Source organism: Diadema setosum, chromosome 20, assembly GCF_964275005.1.
Source record: "Diadema setosum chromosome 20, eeDiaSeto1, whole genome shotgun sequence".
In the NCBI taxonomy this organism is placed as follows: Eukaryota; Metazoa; Echinodermata; class Echinoidea; order Diadematoida; family Diadematidae; genus Diadema; species Diadema setosum.
Genome location: NC_092704.1, coordinates 23,393,038 through 23,408,271, shown reverse-complemented (window position 1 = coordinate 23,408,271; position 15,234 = coordinate 23,393,038). Strand labels below are relative to the sequence as shown.

At 38.0% G+C, this 15,234-nt stretch overlaps 1 protein-coding gene across 1 annotated transcript in view; it reads right to left on the bottom strand.

Annotated features, from left to right (window-relative positions):
• The window catches only part of LOC140243760 (unconventional myosin-X-like), a 195,782-nt gene that overhangs the window by 11,858 nt on the left and 168,690 nt on the right, over positions 1–15,234 (bottom strand). The window contains exons 36-46 of the mRNA XM_072323425.1: positions 12,325–12,336; positions 8,115–8,272; positions 7,300–7,426; positions 6,122–6,225; positions 5,288–5,481; positions 4,235–4,355; positions 3,688–3,774; positions 2,829–2,965; positions 2,114–2,237; positions 1,166–1,278; positions 262–373 (exon numbers count right to left, since the gene is read on the bottom strand). Coding sequence (XP_072179526.1) covers positions 262–373; positions 1,166–1,278; positions 2,114–2,237; positions 2,829–2,965; positions 3,688–3,774; positions 4,235–4,355; positions 5,288–5,481; positions 6,122–6,225; positions 7,300–7,426; positions 8,115–8,272; positions 12,325–12,336 — 1,289 coding nt within the window. The remainder of the gene's footprint in view (positions 1–261; positions 374–1,165; positions 1,279–2,113; positions 2,238–2,828; positions 2,966–3,687; positions 3,775–4,234; positions 4,356–5,287; positions 5,482–6,121; positions 6,226–7,299; positions 7,427–8,114; positions 8,273–12,324; positions 12,337–15,234) is intronic.

Sequence of the window (15,234 nt, the reverse complement as noted above, 5' to 3'; positions counted from 1 at the left end):
CTTTAGCTAATCGAAGACTAGTCCTGAGTATACTCGGGCAGGTGTGTTTTACTCAAAGCAAAATAAGCTCATCCTCAGCAGGTTAAAAACAACCTGCAACATACAATAATCTTTTAATGCAAAAATGCAGGCACTATATGAACACTTTAAGAGTTATGTCAAAGACGGACTAATTGTTGAGAACCACAGAGAAATAATATTTCAAGCTGGTAAAGAAAACTTATCATTAACAGCACAGTACATGCCACTGTGTCCACTTACAGACAAAATTCCCTCCTTCCGTCCCCTCATTGGGAAGCCAGCAAAATCATTCTCCTCCTTTTTGTTGGCATTCTTGAATCTATCCACTGGGTATACCATGGAGAGGTCACGACTGCAATAAAAGGAAATTTAACGAAAATCATATACAATCAAAGGATGAAAACATCTGATCTTAATACCTTGGGGTGTTTCATAAACCTATTCGTAAAGTTATGAACGACTTAAGAAGGACTGGTGATCAGTTCTTGTGCTGAGTTATGGAAATTCTGATAAGTACAGCACATCAGAACTGATCACCGCGCTCGTAAGTGGTTTGTAACTTTCCAAACAGCTTTATGAAACAGGGCACTGAATAATCAATTCCCCCAAATATACAGTATTCCTATGGTTTGGGCTGTATCTTACTATTTTTTTTAATCTTATTTTGTTTTTACTATTCATTGTATTGCATTTGACAGAATAAAAACAACTTTCATTTGAGCACCATTTGGTCTTGCGTAATTGTATAGTTCATTTGTTCAATTGTCGAATGCATTTCAATCACTAAACTTCTACCTGATCCTCCAATCGGCAACACAATATAGGAAGACTTAAATTGATACTTCTCTCTGTAATTGGCAATTTCGTTTGATTCCGTGCAGATAAAATGAACTGAACAGGATCGCTCTACAGTGTATTTACAGTACAGGATACACACAAAAATTCAGAGTAGCCAATTTAATGAGTATATGATGATAATTTCTGCAGCAAAATTATCCTGGGAATTTAAGAGTTAATGTGATGCAATTTAATGTGACTTTGTGGCCTCTCATTAAAATGACAGAGGTACATAGATGGACTCCTGTGTTATATGCATTACAAGGAAGAAATCAGAATATTTTTGAAGAGAAATGGGGCGACTCACATCCAATCTCCTGCGATGTGGTCTCCCTTCAGACACTGCATCCGTAGAGCCGCCAGGTGGATGAGTTTGTCGTGAGACGCCGGGAACTGGTTTCGTAGCACGTCCTCAACGGCCTAGCGAGAGCGAGGAGCAAAAACAGATGCTAAAAAACTCTTTGAAGACATTGCCGAGACAATTGCATCAAACTGTAGTTAGAATTAGAATTTCTTGTCATCATATTCAGTCATATCTTCATGGCCATTTTTGCAGTCATCACAATATCCCTACCATCAGATGCTGAATATTTGCACATGTCTTGTTACACAATAAAAACACAAGACATTCATCACTACAGTAGTCAAATTGATTTTTCCACATTCAGTCAGTCATTACAATTCAATCATCAGCATCAAAATCATCATCTACACCAGTGTTATCTTCATGATCATATTCATTAACATTACTACTGTATTAGTACCATCATTAACATCATCATCTTCCCTTTCATCATGATTAGTATCATTGTTAAGTTCAGGCTGGCTGTTATTATCCTGATCTCGGATTCTTCTTCACATTATGGTCAAAACGGGTTCCTCCAAACTTCATTTCAGGCTGAATGATGAACCTTAAACTCCAAAGTTTAATGAATCAAAACCTTCTCATCAAAATCCTGTGTGTCTACCAATGCAGCCTTTCCCCGCGGCTGCCAAAAACAGCATATCAAAAAACAAACTGATCAATGCTTAGCAAAACCATGAATTTCAAAAGCAAAAATCATAACTGAATAAAAAAAAATGGGAACATTGCACATACCTCACATGTTAAATCAAATTTCAGATGAAACATATTTTCAATCTCATAAAGATATGATCTTATATCAGATAAAAAAAAAACCCTCAAAACTAAAATCACAAAAACATACAAATTGGCAACTCTGACAACCCCAATACATTTATCCTCACATCTCACCTGTTCATACATGAAGCTGTACTCGATGCTCTCTGGCTCCACATTCTTGGTATCCAGGAAGCAGAAGAGCTTGAAGAACAGTTGCCATGGTTTCCCACGATCGCTGAGGTTCCTAGCCTGATACCTGCAGCAGGTGATAATTAATATAACCATGATATTTTGGGGGGATTCATTTTTTGCCCAATTTCTGTACTGTTCAGTGCTTTGATAGTGATTCCTGATGCAAGTTTATGAATGTGACCGTTATTCAAACCTTATGTTCGTCACACATAATAAGCTTTAAAAACTTTATTAACATCGTACCTAAACAGATTTAGCTGCTGGCATGTTCACACACTGAGTTATGAATCAGTGATTCCCTGGGTAGGCGTAACACATTCTTTAGGCTGCCTGATCGGTGTAGCAGGTTGACATTCTCATGCAGTATCATAATCATAAGAACATTGTTTCCTACAACAATGAAGCATGGCAGATGGCTTTCTTCTCTGTGTTGCAAACTCTGTTTTACAGATCATTAGTTATACTGTTGTTATATTTACTTGAGATGCCACAGTGATCACAGGAATCTTTTTACCCTGACCAAATGTGTAGGCCTACATTTCTTTGATGAATTGTAAAGAAATGCCTACATCAAAATAGGTTATCGGTATCATTGCAATGGATAATATTGTGGGGTAATTTCCATCTCAAAAAAACACAGCAAGGAAGCCCCCACCTCTCAAACTTTGTCAGGACGTCGGCGATCACCGTCCTGTCGTCGATGGCCTTCTCCACCATGCCGCTGCGCTCGTAGAGGGCAAAGCGATTGTGGCAGTTGTCCAAGCCCATTCCCTTGACCAGTGTGTGGACAACCTGTGTGGGACAAGGATGAATACACAATGTGTGTGACCTTACTATTGTGACGGTAAGGGCAAAGTGTGTTCAGTTTGTTTTGCAGCATGCGTGAATGAGCTTCATGATAGCATGTATGCCTATGCACAAACGAGAACTTTAAAGAAGTTGAACATTGAATACCAAACTAAAAGAGAGGTTAGTTTGAATGATGAGAATTATCTTTCATGTAACAAAATAACTTATTCAAATGCATAGATATGGCAACAGAAGGCAAGGGACAATATAGAATGGAAGAAGAAGGAGAAGGAGAAGGAAACCAATAAACAAGAAAAAGAAGAAAGAGGATAAGCATGAGCAATAAGAGAAAATGCCCTTGGGAGGGTTGCTGAAATAAAGTCTTTATTAAAGGAAAATTGATCCAACCCAAAAGTGATTTGAAATAATGGTCCTTGGACCTTTAATAGCAGCATCCTTTGTTCATGTTTGCAGCGAATAAAATTGTCACATCATACCTAAGAGAAAAAATGCATGTGCTATAAAAGATAATGGCCTCTTTCATACTATCTACGAATGACCATACAATACTAGCAGTCCTCCCTTACATTTTAGTAATTATTCCACTAGTACACTTTACTCAACAACAAGGAATGATATTGGAATGTCCCCGTCAGTGGAAGCAAAGAATTGTGTGCAAGAATTTGTAAATAAAGTAATCTGTCAAAAAGTCTACAAGATCTTACCTGTCCTGCGGTAGTCGATGAGTTGATGGTGATCTGGCAAGATCCTTCACCATGACAGTGGACGGTAGCATTCATGTCTCGTCGACCCTGTGGGTTGGTTGGAAAATACACTCTCCAGTAATGTTTATTTCGTTTTGTTTTTGAATAACATCTGATCTCATCTGATCATCTCCTGATGTAACTGAATTGTTTTTGAATGTCAATATGTCAGCTTTGTCAACATCTAATTTAGCAAAAACATTTGATGGGAAGACTTTACACAATGTATCAAAATTCAAAATTTTACAATGCTCTAATATTCAGTAATCTCTAAAATTGCTAGATTAGTCAAAGAAAGGAATCTAACTTTTAAAACTGCTTTTAAGCATAACAATTCATATCATAAATCCTATTATTAGAAAGTTCAAGTCTGTAGAATTTAAAACATGTTAAAATCAGGAAATTGACTATCAGTGACTTTTTGAAGCTATCGTAGCAACGGGTCACGCATGTGCGACATAGATCCATGAGACTCTGAAATGGATCGTCTGCTATGTTCACATCTTACCAAGATGGCAATGACCTCCTGCCTGGAAGGTGGGAATTCTCTTGTTCTCGTCCTCTTCAGGGCGTCGAGAGCAAATGCCCCGTATTTAGCCATCTGGGAGTCTGGGAAGAGGTCCGATTGCCTGCCAGATCACAGACACATCGAAAGCATTCCAATTATTATGCAAAGGCATATCTGCATGTATCTTTACCAGACCACAACGATTCTTTTATACGGTTAAGTTAACTTATCAATTGAAGGTGTGATTAGGTTCATCATTCATCATCTAAAGTGGGAAGTGATTTCTTTTATGTAATTGAGTTTGCTGTACACATTAACATCTTTACATGCTTGTATCTTGTACGTTTACTCTTCTTGTTCTGTTTTGAAGTGTACTGAAAACTTATGTATCCACTCTTCAGTGAATACAGTTGTACATCATAAGCTCTATCAATCTCATCTTTAACTCTCTTTCTCTCACAAGTTAGCAAATTTCAGTATTCACTGGGTTGTTGTTACCATGCTTACCATTCTAACCGTGGTGATGTTTCATGACATCAATGTCATGTGATTCGGACAGAAGTTTTGGGTTGTCCAGTGTGAACCACACACAATAAAAATCAAACACACATTGGCATTACATGATAGCTTACATATACACGTATGTACGACTTATACATGTACTCGGAATTTATATTTGCTACAGGGCTAGGAGTGACTGTACACTATCCCGTAATATTGATATCACTGCTAGGCAAAGTTTTATGGTAAGGAGACGAGACATACTGCCCAACGCATTAGTGGCTGAGGAAGGCTCTGAGTTTTAGCCATGCAATCCACATGTCAAATCCTGCATGGCCAAAAAATTCTTGGACAATACTGTCTTTTTTTTCTTTCTTTTTTTCTGAGATGTCCTATTGCACGAGGGCATAAACATGGGTATGTGGCAACACTTGGGTGAACAGAATAATGATAGAATCCTACGGCAGCATGGGGAAAAAATGTAAGAGGCTACCTTGGGTTAAATACAATCATATATTTATAGCTATGTTGTAGCAACATCATACTACCCACCTCTTGATGTGGAAGCGCACGTATCTGAGGATGTTGCGGCTGGGGAGGAATGTGGCTGCCATGCAGGCCAGCAGCTGCCAGTTGCGGAGGTTGTTGTGACCGTCCGGGTCGTTGACCTGCGTCGTCTGCTTGACCACCTGGCAGTAGACCTCGTCCCTCAGGGGCTTCAGGTCGTGTGCCGTCTGCAGGATGGTCTGCGGGTAACCATGGAAACATGGAAACCATTATGTTAAATGATGTTATAATCAAAACATATAATCATCCTCTTGATAGTTCAGTCAGCTCCAAAATGTGCACAGACTGATTCACTTGCCTTTGTAAGACAGGGACACAGTATCAACATCGACACAGTATCAACATCAGGATGGTCTGCAGGTAACCATGGCAACATGGAAATTGTTACATTGCAATGAAGTTACAGGTAAAGAATGATGAAACTAATAACACAAGCAGTTTCAAGATGCGAGCAGATAGATCCACTCGTCTTTGCAGAACAGCAACATAGTTAAAAAATTTGATCAAATGACTCAACCTGCTGTGACTGCGATGCTGCTGATGCAGAATTTACAATCTAAAAAAAGGCATACGGCTATCCGCAAAACTTTACAAAAAGGCTGTTCTTGTTTGAACTATTCCTGAACCACATCTTTGTCACAAGATCTGAAAACACAATAACTGAAATTACTTGTTTCCACAAGCCACAGATGTCTCATCATAAAGACAGGATGGAGGAGAAAGTTTTGTTCGTTTTTTATCCTTTGTTTTGCTATACTCCATTTGAAATAGTTTGTCTGTTTGTCTGTTTATTTGTTTGTTTGTTTGTTTGATGCTCACCTGGATGAGAGGCAAGGGGTCTGGCACATTGTCAAGGGAACCCTGGAGGGCGGGGAAAATCTTGACTGCCTCCTCCTGGAGTGTGGAGTAACCCTTCTCCATATCTGAATGAAAGATGGACAATACACAATGGTGCTATAGCAGTGAAATAAATCAACTTTGCAAATACATCCATCTACACTGCACTTTAGCTGCTGTAAAACCAGAAATGTTTCACGTGCATGAAACTTTCACAAATTTTGCAAGGAGCCACAATTGTCTACATAATCCAGAACACGAAGTACAGTATATGCATGTACTCTTAAATTTTCCATGGTTGCCAATTCACAGGAGTTTCATGCCGTGGAAAAGAAAGTCGGCTTTGATTCACGAAAGTTTCATGCCGGGATTGTTTCCGGTTTGACCGTGTAGTGTAGCCTCACTACTACCACTATTTACCCCTATATGCAAGTCTTATTGAACTTTAACTTCAATAACAATTTGTCTATGTGTCTGACAGGTTTGTTTTGGAACCATTTTGGCCAAGAGTCTGTTATGTACATAACATATAATTTGGGTAAAGTTTCGAGAAGTACATCTAACTTGTGTGACATCTGCTTGCAAATTAAAATCCAATTCTATAATACATATTTAGCCAGGGCTCCACACTAACTTTTATTTTTGGTGGCCCAAAGGCAAACATCCCACCTTTTTTGGTGGCACGATTAGGCCAAATTCTTCATTTCTGAAATTTTGGTGGCCCGCTGTGCGTTTTTGGTGGCCCTGGGCCACCGCGCCACCGTTAGTGTCGAGCCCTGATTTAGCTCATGTTCATCTGTCACTTTGTATATCTATTCATTCATCTACATGTATCTAGTCATGCATCGAAGCAGATGCAGTTATCTGTTCATTAATCACTCAATCCAATTACTTGTTCATTGATTAACTAAATTAGTTGATTAATTCATCAGTGCCTTCATTTAAAATGTACATGCATTCACCTAGGGGCAAAAACATGTAATGAAAATGGTAAGTCAACAGCATTGCTATTAAAGCATAATAAGAGGTAGAGTAGACAGCATAGTTGCACCTCATAGGTTTGTTATGATGACCAGAACACAACATATTGTATGTTCCATGCGCACACTAAAGGATAGATGCAAAGGGGTACCATAAAGACGGGAGAGGGGTACACATACCGGAGCTGATGTGGCCATAGGGTAGAGGTAGAAGTGGTGCCTTGAGAGGGTGTGGTGTACTGCGGAGAATGGGATTCAGCTGGTAGAGGCGCTCCAGGGCTCTATCGTCACCCGCCATGCTCACTTCCTGCAGAACGGCATCGTGGGGAGTGAATCGATCAAAAGGATGAAAAAACATTTTTGTGACAATATGGCCAGTTCACACCTATCATCTTTTGCCATGCCAAAGAGAATCAATTTTGCCTTTAAATATGGAAAGTCAATCTATGCAAAGATTGAATGCAAGGAGGATTTTGGGGAAGCACTGTGAAGATTCTCTTTTGGTATTTTTCTTGACGTTTTGCACTGTAAAAATTGCACTGGATGCATCTTTGCTCAAGACATCTTCACCTGTTACAGTGTATCATGAAATTCTTCCGTCTTGTCCTACAAATGAATGACTCGTGTCAGGTTGTGTTTGTAAATCATTTGGAAAAAACAACAACAATTTGACACAAGAACTATTACCTGTAAATTGAACAAATATGCTGTTTCTGCTACCATAAGGGATCAGCACCATAACTGGCTATCAGGCAGAAGCTTGGTAGTCTAGTGGATATGACGCCTGTCTAGCAATCAGGGGTAAAGGGTTCAAATTCCACCTACAGGTGTAAGTATGTACATGTAGGCCCTATGTCCACGATTTTTATCATGGCTATAACTCAAAACACTGAATAATCAATGCATATTTATATTAATGAAGGGCAATATTGCCAACTAGAATACTCTAGGCTAATCACCCCAACATCCTCCCTCAACCATGGCCAAAGTCTTACCCTGATCTCCTTGATGAGTGTCTGGAATGGTGTCTCGAGGGGCGGCTTGCTGTCGATGACGTCCTGGATGGCGTTGGTCCACCTCCATGCCTCCTCGTTGGACGTCGTGTAGAGATTGAGGGAGGAGCGGCGACTGTGCAGCGTAATCTTCCAGCATCCTAGGTTTGTGACGAAACACACATCCCAACACGTTCATTCAGATTCTTTCTTTTCCTACATAAGCTTATGTAGTATGTGTAAGATTAAGGTACAGGTCAGAGAATTTTGTGATAACTTTATTACCTGGTAACTTTTCTGATGTGTTCCACAGAAATATATAAATATATATTTTCAATTTTACTATTTACTGAAGGAAATGCCATTATTTTCCATTGATTTTTGTTTTCTCTGTTGACAAACTCAAAATGTTGAAATATTAGGTTGACTAATGGTATACAAATGTATACAAATGTACTGATAAATTCAGTGAAATGCATGAGAGTGCAATACATGATACACAAAGAGGTTACCTCACCATTCAGACCTACATTATACATGTATGTTGTAAACAAGGTGGTGGGGCTGACATTATGAATTAAAATGTTTGACAGCATAAACCTTTGACATGACTATCAAAGATGTGATGGAATAATAATTTTAGTTATTCCTCTTTCCATTTATTTATTATTTTTTTTTTGTTTTTTTGATGGCTTTATCTGATGCCTACTGTCAGTAATGAGAAACAGCAGTATCCATAAGTAATCAGAATAAAAAATGTATGGCATGACATTGTATATTATTCTCTTGCAAAGAGAGACAAAAATATTAATCCATCAAACTGCATGAGCTGTCTGCATACACAATTGAATGAAGGCATAAGCACAAAATAAAAAACAAAAGAAAATAAAAACAAAAAATAGAATAACACCCAGAAGAGCATTACAAATCAAAAAATAAAGACACATATATTGCACTTTGATAGAACATTAATTTACATAGTCAGATTTTGTTGCAGAATTCCTCTTTAATGGTAAAAAATTCATCAACAGCACTTTTACCTAATGAATAGCAGCACAACAATTGTCTGTTAAGAGTTATAATTTGCCTAAAAATCAATCAAAAATTGTGTGTTTTTTTTTTTAATGACATATTATACAAAAAGCCAGTGTAGCTTACATCAAAAGAAAAAATCAATACTGAATGTCAGCTCTGAAAAATTCATTGTTCTCCTTTGCAAAAAAAAAAATGTTTGGTTGTGTTAGTAGGAAATGAAGCGTAGCAGCATCAAGTATGGAAAGCTGCATGTGCATTGCATTCAATTAAATTGCTGTGCCGTATCATCTTATGCAACAATTTGAACAGAAATCAGAACAGAAAGATCATGCAAATCGGGGAATAGCAGGCAAACGGACAGCTGACATTTCTTTTCCCTTCTCTTCCTTGACAGCCCCCTCCCCCGCAAAATAATAATAAAAAAAAAACACAAAAAAAATCCTCTTGAGAGCATTATACTAACATAGCCATTTTCACATAGGGCAATGGCAAAATCTACCATCCATTATAGTGACTCAAGCATGGATGACAACATAATTACAAATACTCCCATCTTTGTACCTCAATATGATCGCATGAATAAGGCTCATACTCAGGACTATGCATTGGTATTGATGTTGTACTATATCAATATTTGATGAAGACCTAACTGTGATATGCCATCTTTGTCACATGAGTGTTTTTACTTTTGAAAATTTTGCAGGTCGAAAAGGGAAACATTGTCCTCAATAGCACAATGTTTTACTACATTGTCTTCATGGTGGGAAGTCACTATCAAATATTTTCTTGGAAAGGGACAATATTCATTCCTCATTTTATTGTTGCAGTCCTCATATCAATTGGGAATTCAACCACTCTAGAAGCTGTCTTACAGGTCCAATTCACGAGCACATCATGCTCCCAAAATGTGTTAAATATAAACAGTACCGGTATCCATATGTTGGGCATACAGACTGTCAATTGTCGATCAAAAACTGATGGCTAAAAATATGTGCTGTGATGCAAGACTTACGAATGAATATAATCAATCGTTTCATTATTCTGGAAATAAAAGTTGATGACTGATAAAAATGTTTTGAGCAGCTCTATTATGCCAATCCTTATGATGGGGAAAGGTTTCAAAAAAAGAACTTAGTTCCAAGTATCGCGGTAGTTACATGTATAAATGACGACTGGCTTGTAACCTCCGCCAAAGAGGTTATATTTTTTCTGGCATTGGTTTGTTGTCTGTTTGTTTTTTCATTCACAAAATAACTCAAATATTTAAAGGTATGAACAGATTTGGATAAAATTTCAGGGAAAGTTGTTAATGACACAAGGAACATAATGTAGAATTTTGGCAGTGATCCATATCACCACATGGATCTGGGATTTTTTGAATAAATTCTTTTTGATGGAAATTGCAATATGGGTGGACATAAGCTGCTTGATGGAGGTCTGTGCTCTTTGAGTGCTTCTCTACAATGTAGTTAAGCATGTGACAGCCATGATTAGTATTATGGATTAGATGAGACATCAACCTAATATCTTTGTAGTATGTGTAGATCCCTGTTACTGCAGGCAGCAAGTTACAGGACAGGTAAAACTCTGATGCTAAAGTTCTAGTTTGAATATTCATAGATGACAAATGCAAAAATTTCATCACTGCAACACTCTGATGGTTGTTTTCCTGGTTTCTCACAGCTTTGCCTGCCGGTGTTTTATTCCAGTGCTCTAAAACCATCGATGCTCCCCTCAAAGAGGCTAAAAGGTGGAAACAGCTTGAATATAAAAGAGGGAAAATTGCATCACCCCTTTTCTGACTGGTCCCACAAAAACCCATTACCAGCATCTCAATGGAAACTGAGCATTACACAAAAATCAGATGGTCTTCAAAGGGTTAATGTGGTTGGGAATACAGTGAGAAGGATAAAAAGCTGACAAAGCAGCAAGGCAGCAAGAGATCAAGAGTCAGAGACAGACACACAGACAGACAGACAGAGCTACAAAAAGACAGACACACATACACAGAGACAGACAAACAAAAGCAGAGAGAGAAAGAGGTAATTGGGAATTTATTAGTACAACCAGGTAAACCTACAAACCCGAATCCATTCTGTATTATATAGGGTCATTCATTTCCACCATAACTTATCAGCCCTCCAAATCATACAGCGACTTTCTTGGGAAATGCATGTACTGTCTCACTGATTAAAAAGACTAATATCCCTCCTTAATATAAACACTGCACAACACATCCACAGCTAAAAAAAATATCTTTAAAAAAAGGACACAAGAAAAATACACACAAAAAAGAAAAATTGGTTGAGTACAGGGAAATCGCTGAAAAAGAAAGCACACAAGACTTCAAGGGCAAGGCATTCAGCTTTTCCAGGTAACTGAAATGGAAATAACTTTCAGCACAAATCAAACCAGAGAATGAATTGTAATGCCGAGAAGGAATGGAAATACGTTGAAGGGTTCATAAAACAGCAGCGGCATGTCAAAAGCAAAATTGCATACATGCATGCACATAAACACTCACACACATACACACACTAGGGCTCCACACCAACTTTTTTTCTCTGGTGGCCTGATCATGCCACTAAAATCTTCAAATCTGAAATTTTGGTCATCTGAAAAGGAAATGTCTTGGCCCAAAATAATCAAAAACAAAACAATCAAATTTGTATTTTTTTTTTTTTTTTTTTTTTGTTGCCTGAACGGGACACCACAAGATAACCTTTTTTGGAAATTTGTTGGCTCAACATCAATTTGTAGCCGCCCCATCTAGTGGCCCCGGCCACTGTTTATGTTGAGCCTTGCATATAGGCATACACACAACCACAGTGCAAAAAAACACACCCACACACAGACAGACAGACACTCACACAGACATAGTGGAAAGACAAAAATGTTAGGAACAGGGATTGTTTGAAGTTAGTAGCCAAAAATAGGGTTAGGGGATGGGCTGCGTTTGAGAAATTGGAGACGCATGGATGACAGGGTGTTGTTCTGGTCAAGGAGGGGTTTGAACCCAGAGGCTGCGAGAAATTTGAGCGCATGAAACCTGTTCTCTTCACACCCACAGAACACACAGGGGTTCCATTACATGCACCGACTTTCCACTTCAAATACACACACAGGCCATTTCAGATGCAAGCACAGCAACGCTAGGGCAGTTGTAGTGATGTCTTACCAGCTAAGCGAGCTATTTCACGAAGGACAGATAGATATAAAAAAAAAAAAAAAACAGGAGAGAGAGAAAAAAAGATATTACAGCATCAGGAAATGTAGCGCAGGACATACTGCCCCTCAAAAAACAAAACTCTAAAACAGTTTCAGTTAAAAGCAATAGATTAGATATTCAGACAGCTTGAGTTGAAAGTCTGTACATGTTTAAGAATACAGAGCAAACCACATTTTGAATCGCTAGAAGAATGTAATATCACACACCACAATCCTATACAAAGAAGAAATGAAGAAACACAAATATAACCAAACACACAAAAACATTTGAACTACTGTACATGATACTATTATCAAAGCTCTCACTATACACCTACAGTGTATTAGAGAGAACACAGAGAATGAAATAAAATAAATTCAGCCATCCAAATATGTGGCCTTCTGCAGACACAAGTACGATTGTCTTGATCTGGGGAGCATTTCATGAAGCATTTTGTCCAACAAAGTTGTCAGACAAATTTACTCTCAGCCAATCAGATGCAAGAATTTCGATAACTCGTAACAGTCTGTCAGAAAAATATCCGACCAAACACTTCATGAAATGCCCCCCTGGTCAATTTGAGGGAACATACAATATGTACATGTATTCTCTTGTCTTGTAATGTATTGATGTGCTGTATGAATTGTTGCCTTCTGACCACTGTTTTGCTGGTCGAAATTAGGCAATACCACTAGATGAACATCATAAGATGGGCAGATGCCATTCTTCAATGTAATTTAATCATTAATTACAACATGTACGTATTCCATATCATACCATAGACATGTAATATTTCATAGTGTGGATTGTTCTGTTGTTGTTTTTAAATTTGGCTCTAGCTGATACCAGTGAATAAGAAAAACAGCCATACCTATCTTTACTTTCTACCATTTTACCATCACTTCTACATAGTAGTCAATGTGTCGACACTCAGAAAACTGACAAACAAGCAAAATTCATGCTACATAATTGACAAGACAGCATGCAAAATGCTATGTACAGGCCCAAATACATTCAAAGCACTCCCTACATATAGATACTATTAAAAATCTTTTTGTTGTTGTTGTTGTTGTTTTTTTTTTTTGCTTCCTACATGTGATATTCTGTGTGACCTACAAGTAGGAAACCTGATGTATGATAAACAAGTAAAACAAGAAAGAAAACACTGATTCAGGACAATGTGTCACCAAAATACAGCATTGTGCCAAGGTACATGTAATCTTTTTTTTTTCCAGAAATGTATGACATGCATACATTGAAGGAATGGGAAAAACAGAAGGAAGAGCAGGGAAGGGCCATCGGTGCAGTTCCAGGAAAACATCCACGACAAAATACTCATTTATCCAATTTAAAATACATCATATTTCATTCCTAATTTCATCACTGATCTTGTGTGTTTTCATCATGCTACAATTTCCATATTAGGTCTGATTTATGCAGGAAAATATTCTCGAGTAAATGTACGGTATATGATTGCAGTTTTGCTTTTCGTTTTTTTGCAACAGTATTATGGGGGTATTGGAGGTACAAAAGGAGGATGGGGGGGGGATCATGCTACTGAGCGGAAATATTTGAAATATCACTCAATATCTCTTTAGAATGTCATCCTGAACCTAATAGGACTCAAAGAGACCCTTCGATATCCATGTTAGGTCTTGTTTAAGAAGGAACATTAAGGTATATATCTTACGCATTCACATCATCTTTTGCTACTTGCAAGTATTTTGGGGTAATGGAGGTTAGATTTACAACATACTACGGGTAGACTAGAATACGTTTACAAACAGGTCTTGAAGATATTGGATATTGGATATTGGATATTGGATACAATGCATCAATTATGCTGCTGGTGTTAAGTGTGTGTGTGTGTTTTTTTTTTTACTTTGTCAGTTATCACTTATTGTTATTTTTATTATTATCATTTTATTTATCTTTTTTTTCTTTTTGCCACAACTTGTCTGTCAGATCTCCTGCAGTGAGGCCTGCACTCAAGCAGGTTTGCTTATGTACAATAGGCCCCATCGTATTTCCCTATACACCTTGTATTCCTTCAGTAAACAATCTCGTTCATTGTATCAGTACTCAGCAATAATATTTATAACTAGCTGTATGGCATTTGTCATTTTGACATACAGGTGTATCTTCATTACAAAATATTTTTAAAAAAGAAAACCAAAAGAAGCACTTTGTGTTTATTTTACAAAGAGAAGACAATCATAACCTATCATTATTCACTGCATATACTTCACAAATTTTCCTATCATTCATGAAGACCTGGAATGTTCAACACTTGTTTGATTACAATATACTTATTGAATGATTATTACTGGCTTTATTTTTTAGATGAATTTGATACAAATGTGTAAGATTCACACATTGTGCGTCAATCTCCATGTACATAGTTACGTTGATGTCCAATTTGTTTCCCGAAAGTGTTACTGTATTAACCCTAACTAGGCCGGGGGGGGGGGCCTCGAAAGAAAAAAGTCACGAAACGTCGCGGCGATAGCTTTTTGCGTTAGCGATACATCGTGGGAAACGTCGAGGGGGGGGGGGCCTCCGAGGCCCCCCCTCGACGTTTCCCAAGATACGCCCCCCCTCGACGTTTCCCACGATGTATTGCTAACGCAAAAAGCTATCGCCGCGACGTTTCGTGACTTTTTTCTTTCGAGTCTCCCGCATCTTTTGACACCAAATTTGCGACGCCCGGGTGCGCGGTTCCGAAGTTGCGCATAAATATATGTGCATGTCAGACCAAAAATTGCTCAAAAACATGAATTTGTGTACAATTTCAATGCAAACTGTGCTTACAGGCAAATTTCATAAAAGTATGATTATTTTGGGGTTTTATTGATTAAAATCAATTAATAACATATTTTC